At 44.5% G+C, this 21,456-nt stretch overlaps 1 protein-coding gene across 1 annotated transcript; it reads left to right on the forward strand.

Moving 5' to 3' along the window:
- Window positions 1-585: 585 nt before the first annotated feature.
- LOC119400679 (uncharacterized) lies at window positions 586-11,672 on the forward strand. Its single transcript, XM_037667694.2, has 4 exons — window positions 586-687; window positions 4,074-4,141; window positions 9,131-9,208; window positions 11,394-11,672. Exons 1-4 carry the CDS (start codon window positions 620-622, stop codon window positions 11,528-11,530), a joined length of 351 nt encoding a protein of 116 aa, XP_037523622.1. The 5' UTR covers window positions 586-619; the 3' UTR covers window positions 11,531-11,672.
- Window positions 11,673-21,456: the final 9,784 nt, after the last annotated feature.

Here is a 21,456-nt window from a genome sequence, read left to right on the forward strand (position 1 = left end):
GTTGGCTGCACATATTGACAAACCAACCTCGAAACGAAAAAGAAAAGCTTGTCATTTTTTTTAAGATGGGCGATCGAATTCATTTGGATATGACAAAGGCGAGATATTAGCTCAATTTCAACTCGGGTTAGTCCTATTGCACTCTCATTTGCCGTCCTTCAGCGTCCACCAATTATAATAAATTTCAGTAATTGAGAATAAAGTGCTACTGGTATTTGAGAATTATTATAATGAACCCAATGACTTACCAGCAAATGCTTTATTTATTTATTTATTTATTTATTTATTTATTTATTTATTTGAACATACTGCAGGCTTTTCACGGCCCATGCAGGAGTGAATACAACAATACACACTAAACATCGAAAGAAAATACATAACGAAATAACAAGAAAGTGCAATGCCAACAGCTCAAAATTCAAACTCGACACACTGTATTATGTTCATAAAAGATTGAATGGTGTTACAGCACACAATATTGTTATCTAGTTGATTCCAATGATGGATAGCTGACGGAAAAAGGGAATGTTTGTGAGCGTTAGGCAACTTAGTCAAACAAGTGAATTTTCTCTACAACCTCCTCCAGCACTTAACGAACCATAGCCTATACAATCAGTGCATGAAACGTGGGCGTGTTATCAACTGCGTAACATGCGTATACCAACAACACGAATGCGTAGAAATTAGGTAAGTCTGTCCTCACTTGTCAAATGCGCACATTAATATTTCCTGTGAGTTCACACCAAACTTCAGTAGCCCATTTGATTAGCTCAAGCCGTAAGTAAGCTCCTTATATGTAAAACAGAAATGAGTGAAAAAAAATCCTAGAATTTCAGAGAATTTATATATTCCTGTCAATATTTTCGACGTCTTTTTTGTATTCTGTGAAAAGATACTTGTAATTATCGCGCTCAAATTTATAATACTCCTTTTCATAATGTATTGCGTAAGATTTGCACAATACCACAATGCGATGTGTCTTTTAGATGTTCTTATGCGAACGTACACACTGCTTATTTCTGTGTGCTTGCCAATTAATAAATCACAATAATTCGTTTATGACAGCGTTTTGCTTGGAGGAGTTGAACCTTGAATATTGAAGGCACGTGTGAGGACACTTATTGGGGACAGATAAACATATGCAGGAAGGTGACGGATATGTAGGCTGAGATCGTAGAACTGTGAAGTGTTCTCTACTGTTGGATATAGTTGGAGGCAGGCATCCGAAAAATAGTGACATCGAAGGTATTTCCCGTCAGGCGGAGTGTGGCGCAGTGAAGCACTTCTGCTCCCACAGTGCTCTTGTCTGACGTCAATGCACATAAGATGCACGAAGAACTTAGAGAAAAGAATAAACAGTATTATTTAAAAATGCGTCTCGCGGGCACTAAGGGATGCTGTAAGGTGCAACTTCAAACATTTATTCAGTGCATTTGTCGACAGGTGACATCTTTCTGTGGGTAGTTGGTTGGTTCTGAGCAAATGTAAGAACTGGTTAGAAAGGATGACCGGAACTGCACCACTTGGTCTATGACCATACCAGATGGAAAGCTCAGCATGTCATACGTACAGGGTTCTGTTGGCACAGCAGCTGCTATGATATCTGTGAGGAGGACGCCTTCAGACCAATGCCGTAAATGTGGTGACGCAGTCTAGCAGTACCGGCAGCGTGCGTGGGTTGCAGTGGGTGGACGATTCTAATATCAAGCTTGACAAGTTGATTTTCAGGTAGCAGAACCACTGGAATAAAGGGAGCCGTGTACCTTGGTTCGTTGACGAGGGGCGTAAGAGCTAAATCAGTAACGTATATTAGCAGCCATGGGTGACCAGACAAACCTAGGTGAACTAAGGTGTTCCAATCTGCGAGCACTCGGGTGCACATAGTTCTACAAAGTGCTACAAATTTTAGTGGCATAATGTGTGCTGGTTCGAAAAAAATGTCTCTTTCTCCTTAAAGATCTCTTTCTTTAAACGTTGTGAAAATGATCGATGCTTGCAACTCTGGCATTGCTTGTCGGTATATTGAACTGTAACAAACTGGGCGATATTCTAGTGTAGCGGTGGTAACAAAATTCGGCATGTCTTACTTTTGTAAAACAAAAAGGCAAAAACATGACGGCATTCCTGTAGGACAGGCGCGCATAATTAGCTGCACAGTTTTTTCATGTTGTGGCTGATGATGATAAGGATCAAGGATAGCTAAACATTTTGCAAAGGGTGGGAAGCTTTAAACCACTCACTAGTTGTTCAATTCACGAGGTGTGACACCTGGCGCGATTGTACGCTTCTGGGATGCAATATGAGCACTGTTACAGCGCGACATTACCAATATTACAGCGAGACATGGCGCCTATACAGGGTAGTTTCCAAAGCAGTTTCAAGCACTGGCGTGATTCTGTGGTAGAACACATCTGAACACTCATTTTAAACTTGTTTTTATTATAGGGACACTAAAGGCAAATATTTAGTCGACGTTGATTGTTAAAACAGCGGTCCAGAAACCTCGTAGTGCTACGTTTGTGCCAAGGATGTGCTTATTTTAAAATAAAATCACGTTTTAGCGGTCCGAATCCCGTTACCGCACTTCAAATCACCCGCCTGAAAGCCGTTTTTCTCACGTCACAGTTGCCGTGCCCAACGCTGCCCGCCTTTACTGCACGGCGGCGTGCACTGGCGGCGTGCACCATTCGGGCATCCGGCAACATCACGCACGCGGCATTTCGTCTAACTTTCTGTCAGAGAGACTTTCACGAGCGCACAAAACACACGCGGCAGTGCGCGATACCGAAACTACCACTGAGACGTGACCGCGTGAGCGAAGCGAAGCGCAGTTCGGCGAAAACGAAACCTTTGAACCACGGGCGCCGTTCCCTATGGAAACGCCAAAGAGGTGCTTTTTCCCGTGAATCAAACAGAAACGAACAAGCAGCACTATATTACGTCTCTTGATGCACGGAAGGTTCTTTTTTTATTGCAGCTAGTTTGATTACGAGTGATTAATTGTAGTACTCTCTCACGTCATCAGGATGATTTCCAAAATGCCCCTCTCGTGGCGCTCACCGTGTGATGCATTTAGCTTAATTTCTCGGTAAGTAGGGCACTGTCGTTTATAATATTGCCATTTTAGACGTTGTCATACATTGAGCTTTCACTCTGATATAAATTATTTGGCTTTACTTTCCCTTTAAAATCTCGAGATTGTTCCTACCACACGCTGCATATTCAAAGTGAGCATCTGATGAGGCACTTAAGCCTTAATACTATTATTGCGCAAAAATTATATAGAACAAACACACGCCTAGTGTGCGTATAGAATATGTCGTAGAACTTTCTTCTGCGGCACTTGTATTCTGTTTACTTTAGTTTTTATTATATGGTGCAGGCTAATGATGCATGTACTTATTACAGAACTTTTTTCTTATTCTTAATGTCGAATCTTTGTTGGTGAAACATTGGAGGGCGACGCGCACACAGTGTTGTGTGTGCGTCGCCTTCCTAGCACCCATAGGTCGGCGAAAAAATTGGAGCTCATTCAGACTCACTGAACAAATATATTTTGCTTGAGGGCTCAGTCGGACTCAGACTCACCGAAATTTTCCTCAACCAGAATTACTCGGACTCACACTCACTAAACTTTTTTTTCAACCAGGCTCACTTGGACTCAAACTCAGTAGCACGTTACTCAACTGGACTCACCCAGAATCAGACTCACGGCTTGACCTGAGTCTAAGTGAGCCTGAGTGAGTCGACTAAATAGTCCGTTAGCGTAATATGTGACGTTTTGATCACGGTGTCAACGTTCTTTAACGCCAATATCTCGCATTTTCGGTGCTCTACGATGCACCATTTGATCCTTTACCGTCTTTTAAGAGTTATCAGTGGTTTCAATTCAGTAAGGATATTTTTTATGAAATACGCGACTCACGAAACTTTTATATTATGAACATCCCATAGAAAAGTTTGCGGGGGTAGTCATGGCACTCCCCTCCCCCAACTCACGCATCTAATCAATAAATATTGAGATGGCTCCTCCGATTCCCTCCAATTTATGCTTAAGCCTTATTTACGTGCAGGCCGGACGTGCTGCTACAAATGACGCTTGGGCCTACACCTGGAACCCTTGACGTGATTGTAGGCGATGGTAAGTAGACGGAACGTACATTTAATCCAGCAAAATTGAATAGTAGATACGCAGTCTGCCAAGTCTGCTGGACGTTCAAGTCAATGCTCCTGGGAACAGTGGCTTAGGCAGACATTTTTTGGGGGAGGAGGGGCAGCTCCTTGATCCGACATTGGGTCTGGGCAGATAAGTGGGCTCGAGTGTCATTTTGTGCTCTGTGTCCCATGGGAAAAAAATTCGGGGGGGGGGGAGGGGTACGGGCCACGTGTTCCTCTCCCCCTGGCTACGCCACTGCCTGGGAACATGTACGCAAAATACAATATTGCGCGCATAACTCAAATTGCAATTGCGTTTGAAAACAGACGGACGGACGCAAAAAACCTTATTAAGAAAAAAAAAGACACCTGCAAGGTTGCCGGCCCGGGCTCAGGCCACCCGGGCATTATGTGCGGTGAGGCATAGCCTTTCCACCGCTGCCCGGGCCCTCTGGATTGCCCACAGTTGTTCTTGTAGATTTGAGCTAGTCTGAGCGCTTAGCCATCGCTCCTCGAAAAGGTCCGGTCCTATGTTGTCGTCTTTGTATATTGTCCTGATCCGTGTGTATTTCCATAAGATATGTGCCATATCTGCGTGTTCGTGCTTGCAGAGCATACAGCTCGCTTCTGGGTATTCTCTGGAATTTACACTGTTTAGGTGTACTGAATTAGCCGGCAATTGCTCCTCCTCGGTCAGTAAACTACATATACGAAGGGACAGACACAGCCATCGGCTGAACTTGCGATGACGAAGACAATGCAAAATTTGAGTATTTTTAATTGAATGAATAAAGAAATCTACGTGTTTCACTGTTCAGAAATAAAAATTCAGAGTCGTTCCACTTCTGTGAAAATGTAAGCAAGCGAATCCAGGGGCTGTGGCTGCACTTTCTCCGGCAGCGCCTTTCCGTGCGCATTGTGCGCATTGGCGCTTCTTTGATTCCAGCTGTTAGTCGTCGGAGCGAACGACTCGCGTCCATCCCATAGCAACGCCCAAGGGCAACTGCTGATAACAGCGCTAGAGTGACCTCTAGGTCACTAGACAAGGGGGCACAACGATCGGTCGGAAGTGCCGCCGCCGAATATCGCGACGCTTGTTAAAGAGGCATCGGTGGTGGAGAGGGGCCAGGAGAGCCGAAAATTGTTCTTCTCCACGGTGCTTTGTCCACGGACGCGACCTGCAAGAAAGTAGCAATAAACAGCTTGACTGTAAAATGTGGCTATCTCTGCACTTGTGTCGATCGACGGTCGTGTGCTTACGGTTTTGTTTTACCCGAAGTTCATGCGGGGAGGCACTTGACGGCACGCGGCGCAAAACTCCCGTGCTATTTCAAAGTCTGTGTGACAGAGTTGTTCACTCCTTTCGTCCTGAGTGCATTACACCCTGCGTAGCGGTGAATATCATCCTGTCTAGTACCAACACATTGTGGCGCGCACACTTGCTCTCTACCGCGCGGCTCGCCAGTTGAACGATTTCGCAGACATCACTGGTTCTTTGGTCAATCGAAACCGCTGCAATATGCGCTCCGAGTGTTTACCGTCAGTCGGGCTAGCAATGCAGCTTCCTGTTTCTTGGGTGTCATCTTTTTTCTTGCAATGAGCAACTTCATCTTCTTTTTATTACTGCCAGTGTTGCACCCACAATAAAAGCGTATCTAAAAATCTCGGGCACCTAATGGAACATAATACACTCTTAGTTCTTTGTTCGCTTTATTATTAGCCTGTGAAGCAGTTCGTACGTGTGACTGGCATGGGAGTAGGCAGGATATTGTCACGGGGTCGTGACGTCGACGAAGGCAGCAGTCAGTTCGTCAGAGATGAAACTCTTTATTTGGCCGAACTTGTGGCCGGGAAACTGAAAGTCAAACTACAGCTGCACACTGATAGCGGCGAACAGAGCGTCGACCGTCGATCAAGTGACAAGCGGTCAAGCGCGTCGGCTTTTATACAGGCGCTATCGAACTTTCCAGCAATATTGCTGGTGGCGGCGTTATCTCTCGACAAAGCTGGAACATTCACGTGCGGCGCGCAATCTCCACAAAACGATCTACTACAATCGCGAAGCTTCTCGAACACTGCTTCGCGGACACCGTCGAGCGTTGATAACCGTCCCTGCCGGTCATACCCGAATACATCAACACAAAAAAAGCCGGCAGATCCCACGCATTGTGGGAATCGATGTAATGCGAAGCAGCCAGCAAAGAGCTGCATACACCGTCTTGTATGTCATTGAGCAAAATGCGTGTCATGGTTTTCATGTTGCCTCCTATTATTTATGTTCGTCACACAGTAACGTCGCGCAATACCAACTTCGGGGTAGATCAAGCTAGAGAAACGGCCGCCAGCGCACCATGAGCATGGCGCGTAAGTCATGCTGTACATGACATGTGTGTCATGACTTTCATGTTAACTCGTGTTATTTATGTTCGTCACACAGTCACGTCGCAAGATACCAATTTCGGTGTATATCAAGCTAGTGAAACGGCCGCCAGCGCACCATGAGCGTGGCACGTAAGTCATGCTGTACATGACATGCCTGTCATGATTTTCATGTTAACTCGTGTTATTTATGTTCGTCACACGGTCACGTCGCAAGATACCAATTTCCGGGTAGATCAATCTAGCGAAACGGCCGCCAGCGCCCCATGAGCGTGGTACGTAAGTCATGCTGTACATGACATGCGTGTCATGATTTTCATGTTAACCCGTGTTATTTATGTTCGTTACACAGTCACATCGCAAGATACCAATTTTGGTGTATATAAATCTAGCGAAACGGCCGCCAGCGCCCCATGAGCGTGGACGTAAGTCATGCTGTACATGACATGTGTGTCATGACTGTCATGTTAACTCGTGTTATTTATGTTCCTTACACAGTCACGTCACAAGATACCAATTTTTGTGTATATAAAGCTAGCGAAACGGCCGCCAGCGCCCCATGAGCGTGGAACGTAAGTCATGCTGTACATGACATGCGTGTCATGATTTTCATGTTAACTCGTGTAATTAATATTCGTTATACAGTCACGTCACAAGATACCAATTTTGGTGTTATAAATCTAGCGAAACGGCCGACAGCGCCCCATGAGCGGGGCACGTAGGTCATGCTGTACATGACATGCGTGTCATGATTCTCATGTTAACTCGTGTTATTTATGTTCGTTACACAGTCACATCGCAAGATACCAATTTTGGTGTATATAAATCTAGCGAAACGGTCGCCAGCGCCCCATGAGCGTGGCACGTAAGTCATGCTGTACATGACATGCGTGTCATGATTTTCATGTTGACTCGTGTTATTTGTGTTCGTTACACAGTCACATCGCAAGATACCAATTTGGGTGTATATAAAGCTAGCGAAACGGCCGCCAGCGCCCCATGAGCGTGGCACGTAAGTCATGCTGTACATGACATGCGTGTCATGATTTTCATGTTAACTCGTGTTATTTATGGTCGTTACATAGTCACATCGCAAGATGACAATTTTGGTGTATATCGAGCTAGCGAAACGGCCGGCAGCGCACCATGAACGTGGAATGTAAATCATGCTGTACATGACATGCGTGTCATGAATTTCATGTTATGACTAGTCATTTACGTTCGTCATACAGTCATGTTACGCAATACCAAATTTTGTGCACATTCGATAAACCAAGCGACCAGGAGAGCAGAAAGTCGTAGGCGGCTAGATAGATAGATAGATAGATACGCTCAAAGTCGCAGAAGTTCGCTAAGAAATGCTTCGCATTTAACAAGAAGTGGGTGTGGCATTGCCCCCCTCTGAAAAAGCATCGTCCCGATGCATGAGAAGGAACATAGAGGAGAAAAAAAACAAGTGCATACACAAACAAATTACAATAACAAAGAAAAAATAGAGTCCCCAGGCTCGCTAACGCGCAAAAAACGGCTTAAGGCGCACGACATGGACATGGAGAAGTGGGCGTGGCAATTTATGCCCGGTGAAGCATGGCCTTTGTTACCATGTGGTTGGGTGTGCGTAATTTATATCTAACCGTGTATGTAAGAAAATATATTGTTTGGGCACTTAATACTCCATTTGGCCCTTGGTCCTTCCTTTATTAACTCGCCGGACATACTGTGGGCCACTGTGACACCATATCTACGGTACCCTAAATTGCAGCTTCATTCATGCATTGCTTATGAATGCGTAAGATCTTTGTACGCCTATACTGAAGATAGCTAATAAAAACTATTCATTTTTATGTCTTAGGGCATGCCTGAAGCATTCATTGCTACCGGAATCAGAATCATAAACTGCCTTTCCACGCGCTATCGCTGTACTTATGTGTAACACTGCGTATCCTATGGACAGTATGCTTGCATTTCGGTGTAGGTTTTGAGAAGTGTGCCTCGCCAAGATGAAGGATCGTAGCGATCTATTGATTCTGGTAGCAAACATTCTGACATTTTACCCCGCTTACGAATGCAGTGTGGCTGTCTTATTAGTAGAGCAAATTGTTGTTGACAATCGCTTTCTTAAACACATTACCACGTTGTCGCAATTCCACGGACAGAAATAAACCCAGTGCACTGTACGACCGTAAACGCTGGATGTGAGAAGGGCGGCGTGCTCAACAGTTCGGCCCACTGGAAGAGAAGGCTTTGTGCTGCCACTTACTTACACGGTTTCTTCGAAGCTTTCATTGCGCAACTTCCAAAGCCGCGCGCGCACTGACACTCCAAGCATGAAGCATCTATACTTCCCAAAACGCCGTCTCGAAATGACGCACATCAGCTTCGGTATACGAAGAGCTGGCTACGTGTATACTTACTCGACCACGCAGAAACGTATCGTAACGCTATAAGATAACGTGTTCGGTAGAAGTTTCCTTCACGGTATGCCAATAATTATGCTAGATACCGGTATTGTAAAGTTCAAAGGACCAGAGGTTGCATAGAGCGCATCACTGTGAAGGCGACAGAAGCTTATGATGGTTTTGTTTTCTTATTGCAGATCCGTCCGTAAAGGAAGTCATTCTGTACTATACAGACGACAAATGCTGTATCGCGGACATGGAATATCATGGCCACCGTAAGTTTTGTCCAAATGTATTCGAGTGATACATGCACGAGCACGTTTTCTATATGCATACTTTTAAAGGGGCATGGTGGTTAGGTAACACCTAGTCCTCGCCGCGGTAGCTCAGCGCACATGACGGCTCAGCGCACATGCACGGCTTGGCTCGATTTTACGCACTTTATGAAGGCCTAGTGCAACGTTGGCGTTGGCCAACCTGAGGGCATGCCTTGCAGTCAGATCTCAGAAATATCAAAAAGAATCTCACAAATGTCGCCAATACCACTGGCGTTTATCTAAGCGGCATTTCCCCAAGCATTATCGCGTCGGTTGCCTCCTTGGTTAAATATCGTGTCCAACCACCCGCTCGCCTCTATGCTAATATAAAATATGAAAAATAAAACTCCACAGTATGGTTTACCTGGTGGTTCTGAAATCTGCGGAAATCATGTACGGCAGCTATCCAGCCAGCACTGAAATAAATTGCATAACCTAGATTCCAGCAGCGTGTGCTATATATTCTCATATTTTTAAGGGGAAAATTTTTTGCTGCGTTACCTCCCTACACAGCAATCCAGCACTAAAGCCATATTATGGAGCGATCGCCCCGAAATGCTCCCTCTTGCCTGCACGCTTGCTTTTTGAAACGTTTGTTGCTTCGAGCATGTTCACCTGCACGGTCGAGATCATGCACCAGTTCTCATAAACGCAGAAACGTGGATTGATGCGAATGATAAATAATGAAATTTCGCGATTCTGCGTTTAAATCTGATCAATAGAAAGTTCGTGACGTAAGGTCGCTCATCAGCAAGCTCGCTTGCAAAAGCGGTACAGTTTGTGAAATATTTCCTTATATGTGCTAGTGCTTTGTCTTTGTCTAATCGTGTATAAGACTTCAGGGTAGACACGCGTGGTCGGCCGCATGCGTACTAAAGGAGGCCGTAACGCGTATTTCCGGAGTTAAAACTTATTTTTTCCTGATGCTGCCATGATTGCAGTCTCGTCGCCTTATATTAGGTGCTCTGCTGACGCAGACGGTGCTGTCACACTTACGCGAGTTCCTGGTGTATTGCACCGAAGCATTGTTCTACCTGGTAGAAGATTTTCATATCCCTAAAAGGTGGCACCGGCATAGGCGCGCGTGATCAGAGGGGGCCTTCACACAACTGGGGGCCCAAATCGGCCCGTAGTTTCACTCAGTCCGACCTGTTTCGTCATCGTTTCAAGAGCAGAGTTATGGCCACGAAAGTTTTTGAGGGTAATGGCGGCTGAAGGGCCCTCCTGTTGCATTCTAAGAACTGTTTTTAAGCCCCATCTTTACTGCAGAAAGCAAGGAACCAAATGCAGGCCACTGTGTGAAGCACGTCATCGCTTCATTTTCATGGTGTGGGCACTAAGATTAAGCTTTGCTCCTCTTAATGGGGAGCCGTGCACCCGCCTGGGTTTACCATTCAGCCGAATGAAAATGTTCCAGATAGCATGCACTCCGTATACATGTCGCATCTGTATACATGTATACATCAGTGTGCATGTATACTTTGCTTGTTACTGAAGGCTACATCCCTTATGGTTAACACGGTGCGTTAAATCTATGATACAGTGGGAAGCAAATGTTGAATTACATTGCGAAGTTTTACGCGCCGAAGCACCACCACGATCATGAGGCACGTCATTGTGTTAAATTGCGGGACGTCTTGGGGTACTTTAGATTGCACCAAAATATTAGTACATCGGTGTTTCTGGTATCGTCATGGCAGGAAATAAACCCGCGACCTAGTTCTTAGTTGCGCAAAAGCACAGGCAAGGGCGCACAGCGTTGGGTAATGAAGAAAGATCTCGAACGAAGGAAAAAAATAGTTGGAATAGCATCAAATATGGAACAGTAATGGTAAGATTAAGAAGTATGAAGCCCTCGCACTTACATTAGGAGAGTTCTCAAAATTTTTTCGTTTCATTTTCATATTAAACAGTTTCAAGGTAACAGTCACCACCAATCAAGCCCGTCTCTTCTTCTTGTCTCTCTTGTTCCGTCGTTCTTGCGATCTGCTTTTATTTTAAGACAGTAAACCAACGCACCAAGCAAAGCATTCTATTGCATTTTTGTCGAGTGGGCGACTTTACCAGCGTTTTGTTTCGTTCAGATGCACTACATATTTCAGCGTACTACATAATCATCAATCTTTCTGTGTTTCTTTCTCAGAGTGCATCCTTTGGATTCAGCGGAGTCTGAAGGACGCAGTGCCGCAAGTGTGCATTGACCAATTCGTGGACACGTGCGGCGTAATCGTTGACCCCCACAGAAGAGACCTGTGCGATGACGGCGAGGGCGATTACTAGAGAACAATCAAGCTAATGTAATCCTGCACATCTAGTTGTAACCTGCACAGTGAATAAAGCGCAAAACCTTGCATTTGGCTATTTCTGTGCGGAGCTTGTCATCTTTCATAAGTAAACTGTTTATCATACATCGAGAACTCAATAAAAAAGCGCCGAATTTTGTTTCAGGTCTGAATATCTCACCATTAAATTAATAATCCATTGAACCTCAGCTCCACAACATTTTCCTACGGTTCCACTAGTCAGTTCCGAACTATTATTATTTATTATTTATCAAATACCCACAGCGCCTTCACAGGCATCACAGTGGGGGGGGGGGGGGGGATACATAGAGTACATAATACAAAAACACAGGTTACATGCCTAAACAGAGAAACATGATCAGAACTACACTAGTACATCAGAATATGATTATGCCTATACAATAACATCAAGGAGCGCCTGGACAAACGCTGCGTTTGTACTTATCCGCGCAATATCTGATGGTAGTCGATTCCAGGCTGTAAATGTACTGGGAAAAAATGACTTTTTGTATATAGCACTTCTACAGAATATTTCTTTATTTTCAACTCGTGGTCCACTCTTTTAGACACGTAATCAGGGTCATGCAAATATTTCGTACGGTCGATTCGCGTACTTGAGTGGTAGATGTCATGGAACAATTTCAATTTATGAATACAGCGTCGTTTTTGAAGACTGTCCCATCCGAGTAACTTTTTTGCCTCAGATACACTGAATTGCCTTGAGTAATTTTGAAAAACAAACCACACTGTTTACTCTGTATTCTTTCCAGCTTGTCTATGTTCGTTTGTGTCCAGGGATCCCAAACCGTACTGGCGTACTCAAGCACTGATCGTACACTGGAAAAATAAAGTAGAGCCCTTGCATTGACTGGAACTTGTTTGGCATTCCTCTTGAGATACCCGAGCACACGAGATGCTTTGGCAGTGACGTAGTCAATATGTCGTGTCCACAATAAGTGGGTGGTAAAGAACACTCTCAAATATTTAAATTTCCGTACGGACAATAGCTGTGTTCCATTGACGCCGTAAATAGTCTGAAATTGTTGACTTCTTTTTTTAGAAAAACACATGTGTACTGTTTTTTTAACGTTCAGGTTCATATGCCAATCAGCGCACCACTGTGTAATTCGATCTATATCGCCTTGCATAATTGCACAATCACTTTTGTCATGAATTACTCTATACAACACGCAGTCATCTGCAAACAGGCGTACAGAAGAATCAATATTGTCACTGATGTCGTTCACATAAATCAAGAAGGGCAAGGCGCCAAGTACCGACCCCTGCGGTACTTTTGAGGTAACGTCAGCCTCATCCGATTTTTCTCCATTAATTAGAACTGTTAAGCGCCTAAACTGCAAATAATTTTTAATCCATGAAATCACAGAACTGTCAATACAATACCATGACAACTTCTCAATTAACGCATTATGATATACAACATCGAAAACCTATTGGAAATCGAGAAATATGCAGTCAATGTTGTCACCTCTGTCCAATGCACTTGACAGGTCATGAGTCAACTCTGTTAGTTGTGTGACACATGAAAGTCCAGAACGGAATCCATGCTGGCAGCTGTTTAATAACGCGTTTTCATTTAGATGCTTCATTGTGCTTGAGAAGAGTACATGTTTCATCACCTTACATGCCGTACTGATTAACGACACAGGATGGTAGTTCGAAACCAAGTTACGAGGTCCAGATTTGTGAATCGGTACAATATGTGCATTTTTCCAATTAGAAGGTACGCAACATTGTTCTATGGATTTATTGAAAAGTAGACATAAATATTTAGATACTGAGTGCGCACAAAACTTCAATAAAGCATTCGGTATGTCATCCGGACCGCTAGCTTTTGTGGGATCTAGTTTTTTTAGGAGGGCTTCTATTCCGTGCAAACTAAATTCAACCTTGCTCATAGAAACGTCACAGAGTTTTCGAGGAACCTTACCGAGTGTATGCGCATGACTGGAGAAGACCTAACTAGAAAAAGAGATAAAGCATTCAGCTTTCTTTCGATTGTTATACACAAGCGTACCGTTGTCATCAATAGTCGGTATGGTTAGATCGTCTTTTCCCATTTTTTTTAAAACTTGCCACAGTTCTTTTGGGCGATTTTTTATCCTCATTTCTAGCGTTTCAAAGTAATTGGCCTTTGCCTTTTTGATGGTGTCATTCATTTTTGCCCTGAGAATTAATAGCTTTTCTTTTGCATCTCATTTTGGTTTCTCTTTAAATTTATTGTACGCATGCTGCCGCTTGAGAGTTAATCTTTGTATATCTCTTGTAAACCAGGGTTTACTTTTGCTGCGTCGCGTTGACATAAACCATGAAGGTACATATTGGTGACGTAATTCAAACAGTTTACATTTGAATTGCTCCCACAGTTCATCTACATCAGACGTATCTGACAGTGTTTCGAAAATGCCGTAGTACCGTTCAAGCGCTTCTGTTATCTCTTCAGTGTTCGCCTTCTTGTAGCTGTATATTCGCCTTGCTCCAGTGTCGGCAACCTTAACATGCCGCAAGCTCAACTCACAAAGTACAGCGCTATGGTCACTAATACCGCGTAACACTATCGTTTGCTGGTCCTGATCAGGTAAATCAGTAAGTAATAAATCAAGCACATTATTTCCTCTTGTAGGCTGTCGTACAAGTTAATTAAGCGAGTAGGAGTTACACAACTTTAATAACTCTTTACATGAGCCACTAATAATGCGAGAATCACTATTTGGTTGATGCCGGTCAATTTTAGGCAAGTTAAAATCACCCCCCAGTATTGCGTGATCTCCGTTAACTGCCTCAATTCCTTCATTCAAGTCATTCATCACTTGTACCTGACTACTCGGCGGTCTATAGAAGGAACAAGCTGACACGGTCTTTGCATTTTGTAAGCGTAGTTTCACCCACGTTGATTCAATTGTTCGTCTTCCCATTTATAACATTTTGGAATACATTTCCTGTTTCACCAATATAAAAACACCTCCGCCGTGTCTGTCCCTATCTCTCCGGTAAGCCGTGTAATTATGGGAAAGATTTCACTGTCACTAATTTCGCTGTTCAACCATGATTCTGATCCAAGTACAGTTGCGAGTTGACGCTCTTTCCTTTCGCCTACTTTCCTCGGTGGTGTGCGTCGACGAATTTTCTTGTAACATGCACCAACTAGCCCAACAACAAGTTTTACTAAAACATATGTAATATAGCGTGGTAGAAGAGTAAAAATACTAACCAGGCATCACTCAATGACCAGGCGTCACACAATGAGAACTGCGCGACGAGTGGGACGTGGAATGCGTTCAACCCATGACAGAGCGTGTGCCATAATTCTTCATCGTGATCAGGCACAACATCAACAAAGTGCACATAATGCTCGACAGGTGTTTAGCGGGTACCACGGTTCTCCACAGAATGACGAAAAATGGCGTAGTGGCTGCTTTCCTAGTTCACAAAAGTATGATGATTTAGAGTGAATGGTTTCCTCCCAAGTGTACTTGTATTGGTTGCCAAGGCAGCCCATAAGGACCCCATGATCCATTTCCTCAGGGTATCAGTAATGGTCTTTCCCTCCCTCTCTCTCTCTTTCTCACGTTACCGTATGCAATGGTGAGAGAGCGATATGACGACAGGGCATCACACAATGCGAATTACGTATCTAATGGGTCGTTTAAAGCTTCCAACCCATTAAAATGTTGAGGAATAATTCTTCACCATCATCATCCGTGGCATCAACAAAGTGCACATATTGACTTACAGATGTGTAGCTGGTACTTCGCTTCTACGCAGAATGAACAATAATGGCGTAGTGGCTGCTTCCCAACAAAATTATAATTTATGGCGTAGTGGGTACCTTGCTACTGTACTTGTATACGTAGCCCGAAGAGAGTTTACAACGGACTCTAGAAATGCCGCTTTTCCAACTTTGGCTGTGCCTGTGCTGCGCTTTTCGCGCGGGCCTGGCGTTTTTTTTTTAATAATGCTGTTGCTAGAATGTTTAAAGATTGCGCTGTGCTTGCCATATGTGCTTCCCTGCGCATAAACCGCTCTCTTTCTCTCTCCCTCTCTAAACTCTGTTCAGAGTTGAAGGTCAACGAAATGGGCCACACCGAATTTGTTTGGAGAGTGGACGACAATCGGACAACGTATCATCATCATCATCATCATCATCATCAGCCTGTCTACGCCCACTGCAGGGCAAAGGCCTCTCCCATGTTCCGCCAATCAACCCGGTCCTGTGCTTTCTGCTGCCACGTAATACCTGCAAACTTCTTAATCTCATCTACCCACCTAATTTTCTGTCTCCCCCTCACGCGTTTGCCATCTCTTGGAATCCAGTCAGTTACCCTTAATGACCACCGGTTATCCTGCCGACGTGCTACGTGCCCGGCCCATATCCATTTCTTCTTCTTGATTTCAACTATGATGTCATTAACCCCCGTTTGTTCCCTGACCCACTCTGCTCTCTTCCTGTCTCTTAAGGTTACACCTATCATTTTCCTTTCCATCGCTCGCTGCGTCGTCCTCAATTTAAGTTGAACCCTCTTTGTAAGTCTCCAGGTTTCTGCTCCGTAGGTAAGTACCGGAGAGTGGACGACAATCGGACAACGTATGGCCCCGTTCAATTAGCCAAATCGTGTAAAACTTTATTACAAGCTTAGAGACATCGGCGTGCACGCGAGAGTGTTGATTTTTGGCTCTGCTCTTCTTAACTCGTACACGTGGCACTGTTTAACGAACCGGTGTCGGTCTTTAATTGCTCACGGGCATTAATGTACAGTTTTCGCTTCTTTTCAAAGGTCTACGAATGCATTGAAGTTCGTTGTACAGCGTTTGTGAAATACTTATCTGCGTGATAGATGGAGTAACTTTATTAAGGTCCTTCAGAACACGCTCTAGCACATAGCGGGCCGCTCCCAGTCGGAACATAAATACTATGTCTCTGTGCTTCGTCGGGTGCCCGTTGGAATGTCCATAGCCTTTCTTCGAGACCGTGGCTACTAATAGCAGCCTCCTATTTCGACGGTGTGATGCCTTTGCCGCCGCATAACGTGGGGTACCGCTGCATCAAATGTTCTAAGTTGGCTATTTCCATGCGTAATGAACATGCATTGATGAGAAAAAAAAAAGATATTGGAGGTGATCTAATCGTCCGTCTGGTAGTGGAACTCTCACGTCGGGATAAGTCTGCCCCGGAATTTTTCTTGGTTTAACTTTTTTATTCGTCGCGATGTCGAAGTGGGTCTCAGAGGCCAAGCAGCTAGAGGCGCATAGTCTAGATCTGATCCTGCAGGTGCCGCAACGATCGCAGCTGCTCAAAAGAAAACCTACTCCTCTTTCAGTAACTTATTTAAAATAATTTTCATCAATATCCTGACCGGTAATTGGCCCCTTCCTTAAATAAACCTATGCTCCGATATCATATCTACTCAAGATAACTTTTAACTTCTGACCACTTTTCTGATAGCGACGGAAGATGTGGCGTCGTTCGGATGTATGCCCATGGCACGTTCGCACGAATTCATACCAGCTTCGGTTCTTAACCCTGCAATGCAGAAATAGCGTTAGGTAAAGCAGAATATTGCTACTCTGAACAATTTTATGTAGAGTTCCTCTTAAATAGACACCTTACTGAAACTTTCCATGTCTTATTCGAAGGAATTCCCATGTTTTTGCATAGAGTTATTGTGCAAATATGCGGTAGTAAACAAAATAATTATGTATTTTCTGTAGCAATTATACGAAACACATAAAAATGTGGAAACGATGTTCCAAAAGTTCCAGCGGGACAGGTAACACATGAAACATGAATCGATGAAGTAAAATACGTTTAGGAATGACTTTTTGTCAGTATGCTAGATACAAGCAATCCGTCTGCATATGAATTGATGTCTGTGAAAAGAGGGCCTTCCGTAACAGTTGCTTGGTGTGGGGCACCTGACACAAGCCTAAAACAATGTAACGGATAACGTGCAACAGAGTTCGGTAGACACGCTGGCTATGCTCCATCCCCATTGCCCTTCATTTCAGACGACAGCATAGTGAGACAACAGCCATGGACGATGTATTAGAAAGCGTGCACGAACTTCCCCTTTCTTTATTACTTGCGTGATAATTGCATGGTCGTATGTAAATAATTTTGCTATCACTCAGAATGGACATACTGCTGGGTGAGTTGGTAGCCCATCTTAGAACGGTGGCGTGCCAAAGAACGATGACAGAGGAGAAAGGAACACGGATAAGGTGCACTTAGGTATGTACAAGTTGGTGGCCTGCCTAGGAGCTTCTTTCGCTGAGATCGGTCACGCTGTTCGTAATTTTCCCTAGAAAAAAATTCACTTCAATTCTTTCTCTTGAACGGCCTGTACTGACGATATGTTCATGTCCCCTCTGAGAAGTTCTAATGCCATCAATGATCATCGTTCAGGCGATGCAGTGTGAAAGTACGTTCTTTGTAAAAGAAAAATTTTTCTATCGCGAAACCTCATCGCTCACACTCATTCTGCAGAGCACACCAATCAGTGCTCAGGATAGAATAAAGATGAGACGCGTAGAAAATAAAAAAGAGGCAAGGCACGCGACTTCGAGAAACGTACGATCTTTGTTTGAGGGCAGGTCCGAAGTCCACCAGTCTCTCCAAAAATATAAAAAGAAGCTTGTATAAGAAAAGCCTTCGGCGGAATTTTGACTCCGTAAATTCGGCTGCAGAAAGTTTCGACGAGTTCTAGCATGAGACAGTTGGCAGGAACACATACGCCATTTCTGGAATGCCGAAACGATAGGCGTACGCACAAGCAACACCCCCCCCCCTTTCCTATCAACTAAATAGGGAGGGGGGCACGAAGTCTGCCCTAAACATTTACTGGGTCGGACCTGTCCCGTCATTGCTTCGGAGCATGGTTATGGCTGCGTATATTTTTGTGGTTAATAGCGGTGGAAGGCCCCTCATGTTGAATTCCAAGAATTGTTGACTTCATGCCTTCACTCCCAGAAGGCTACAGATGTAGTGCAGACGGTCGTAAAAAGCACCTCATCCTTTCATTTTAATTTTTCCGTCCATTGTGAAGCGTGCTGTGTTTGCGAGTCGACTGACAGAGACGGTGGCGGGGGGGGGGGGGGGGGCAGTTGCGACGATACTTTGCACCCCCGACCCCTCATGAGAAACCCTGCACGCCTATGGCCTTGCATTTACTCGCGTGATCGTAAAATAAAAGAATACTTATCCCCTTCAGTCTCGAATGATGACGCATTGTCTGCAAATGCGCCACGATTCGAAGGCACTCAGTATTAGACTCCAACAGATAAAATCAAAGAATGTGTTGTTTTGTCTGTGTTTCAGTAATTAATGTTAATTAGCGGGTAACTAAATAGCTAATTATTCATTAATCAGTCAGCTTCAATCCTTGCCTAAATAGAATATACTATTACGCCCGAAAGGCAAGCACAGTTTGCTTTTTCGTTTTATTCGTTTCGAGTGAAGAAAAAAATGCTCTTGACGTTCATCCTGGAACGCGCCGCGTCGAACGATCATCGAACATGGTGTGATCCTCTACAGCAACACGCAGCACAATGAACTTAAGTGACCTTGTTGTCCCCTCAGGAAGCCTGCACGAATATGCACACTGAGTCTCAGGCCGTATCCAAAAATACGCTGTGTGTGACGCGCCTCCGAAACTGATGTACACACTTATTATTATTATTATTATTATTATTATTATTATTATTATTATTATTATTATTATTATTATTATTATTATTATTATTATTACTATTATAGGCCCGCACCATGGCTCCCAGTCAGGACGCAAGCTTGCTATGCTCCTGCCCGTTTTTCGGTAAGCAGCAGTTTTTCCGCTGTGAAAGTTGCTCTAAACGTGTTCGTGCGAAGTGTGTAACCTGGCCTGATGAAGAGCTGCAACTTCTGTAGTCTGGATCGCGCTCATTTTGCTGCAATTTGTGATCTGAGGCGTTCTTCTGGTAAGCCTTGAGAAGAGAACTGGACGGCGTGCAGCCATGAGCATTCCAGCTCTCAAACCGGTTCCCTCTCCACGTGTGCCCCTCCGGGTGGCGATCACGCCGGGCTGCGCCTCCTCCTCCTCGACGCGTTGAAGGGAATCTCGTTCCTCAGCGACGAGGTATCCCAGATACGCGAAGAAAACGAGCGCCTCCGTAAGGATCATTCCCGCGGTGTTGAACAACAAGCCCGAGTGGTCGCCTCCCTTCGCGCAGAGGTCCGCTTCCTGCGTGAGGAGCTGACGCGCCGCATGGCCGCCGTGGCAGTGAAGGCACCTGTGATCCCTCGAGAGCATGTAAACGTTGACCGATCTGGGACCTCGAAGCTACCTGCGTACTCGGACCAACCTCTCTCCAAAATTCTTTCATCTTAGAATTCGCCGCCAGCTGACGTGGATACGTCCGAGCGTGGCAGTGTGCCTGCGATGCCTGGGACAGTCTCTTCTGCAGCGGTAACTGGGGGTGAAAGAAGGAAGAAACCCGCCTCGTTTGGAGCTATGAAGAAATCCACCATATTTGTAGCTCAACGGCCACAACGGCCAAAGGCCATTTTTGTTACGAAGCCTAGCTCGGACACCACTGCTGCTGATATGAAAAAGCATATTGCTTCATTGGATATGTCTCCCATCTCCTGCCGGCGGCTTCAAACAAAATTCCAGTCATATTCTTAATTCTATATTGAAGTTGACGAGGAAACACTACAGCGCCTGAATGACCCTTCGATGTGGCCCCTCGGATGCCTCTTCAAGCCATTTCGTGGGGAGCTGCGCGATGACATGCTTCATCCCTCTGAGCAAGTGACTAGAATCGAAATTGCCGTGTAACGTAGACATATTCTACCAAAATGCTCGGAGTCTGTGTACCAAGACACTCGTGTTTTTCTCTAATGTTCTTCCTTCTTCTTTTCCTATTATTGCTGTTTCTGAAACCTGGCTCGGCACTGAAGTTCCCTCATCTGACTTTTCTCGCCCGACGTACACCACCTTCAGCAGTGACCGAGATTTCAGTGAAACCAAAGAGAAAGGCTGTGGCGTGCTGATTGCCATTGACAATTCACTGAAATCCGTTAGACGGAGAGACCTAGAAACTATCGGAGAATCGATCTGGCTAGAAATCAACGTTGAGCGCCGTGGAAAATTGTTGATTGAAAGTTTCTATTTACCGCCTAGCATTTCCCCTGCCTCGTTCCACGATGTCATGTCTTCTATTGAACTTGTAATATCTTCTCATAGTGGGCACAGAATTATTGTTCTTGGGGATTTCAATGCACCTGGAATTGACTGAAGCCCGCTTACCTTTTCTCATTAGAATCATTTCATAGAGAAAAAGTGCAGCCTGCTCTTGGACTTTCTGGCGTTTACTTCCCTACTGCAACATAACACAGTCGTCAATTTCAGTGGCAACGTCTTAGACCTGTGTGTGTCAAACGATCAACCCCTTGAAGTTTTCCGCTCCAACATCTCTTACGTACGTCCGGACAAATTCAACCCACCACTTAACGTAAGATTATCTGCATCAGCCGAAACAACAAGCTGCAGCAGTTACGTAAACAAATATCCAAGATTTGCTTTCAAGCGAGGTGATTACACGGGCCTTTATCATTACTTGCCCACCGTTGAGTGGTCACAGGTTACTGACAAAGCGAATGTTGGTGACCAGGTTGATCGGTTTACGGAGCTTGTACTGAGCAGCATCCGTAATTTTATTCCCCAATATACACCTAAACAACGTAAATATCCCCACTGGTTCTCATCTTAACTTATCAGTGCACTGAAGCATAAAGATCGCGCACAGGAAATCTAAATGTTCTCCATCCAGCGAGTGGAAGGAAGAGTCCAACTTTTTTGGAACTCTCTCAAAAGGTCTATATAAACGGGATCATAGTTCGTATAT

This window comes from Rhipicephalus sanguineus, chromosome 7, assembly GCF_013339695.2.
Source record: "Rhipicephalus sanguineus isolate Rsan-2018 chromosome 7, BIME_Rsan_1.4, whole genome shotgun sequence".
In the NCBI taxonomy this organism is placed as follows: domain Eukaryota; kingdom Metazoa; phylum Arthropoda; class Arachnida; order Ixodida; family Ixodidae; genus Rhipicephalus; species Rhipicephalus sanguineus.

Excerpts from the sequence above, each read along its gene's own strand:
- LOC119400679 (XM_037667694.2), top strand. The coding sequence starts at position 620 with ATGAAACGTGGGCGTGTTATCAACTGCGTAACATGCGTATACCAACAA. Across the intron at positions 688-4,073 it reads CACGAATGCGTAGAAATTAG|GCCGGACGTGCTGCTACAAA; the intron begins GTAAGTCTGTCC and ends ATTTACGTGCAG. Across the intron at positions 4,142-9,130 it reads TGACGTGATTGTAGGCGATG|ATCCGTCCGTAAAGGAAGTC; the intron begins GTAAGTAGACGG and ends TTCTTATTGCAG.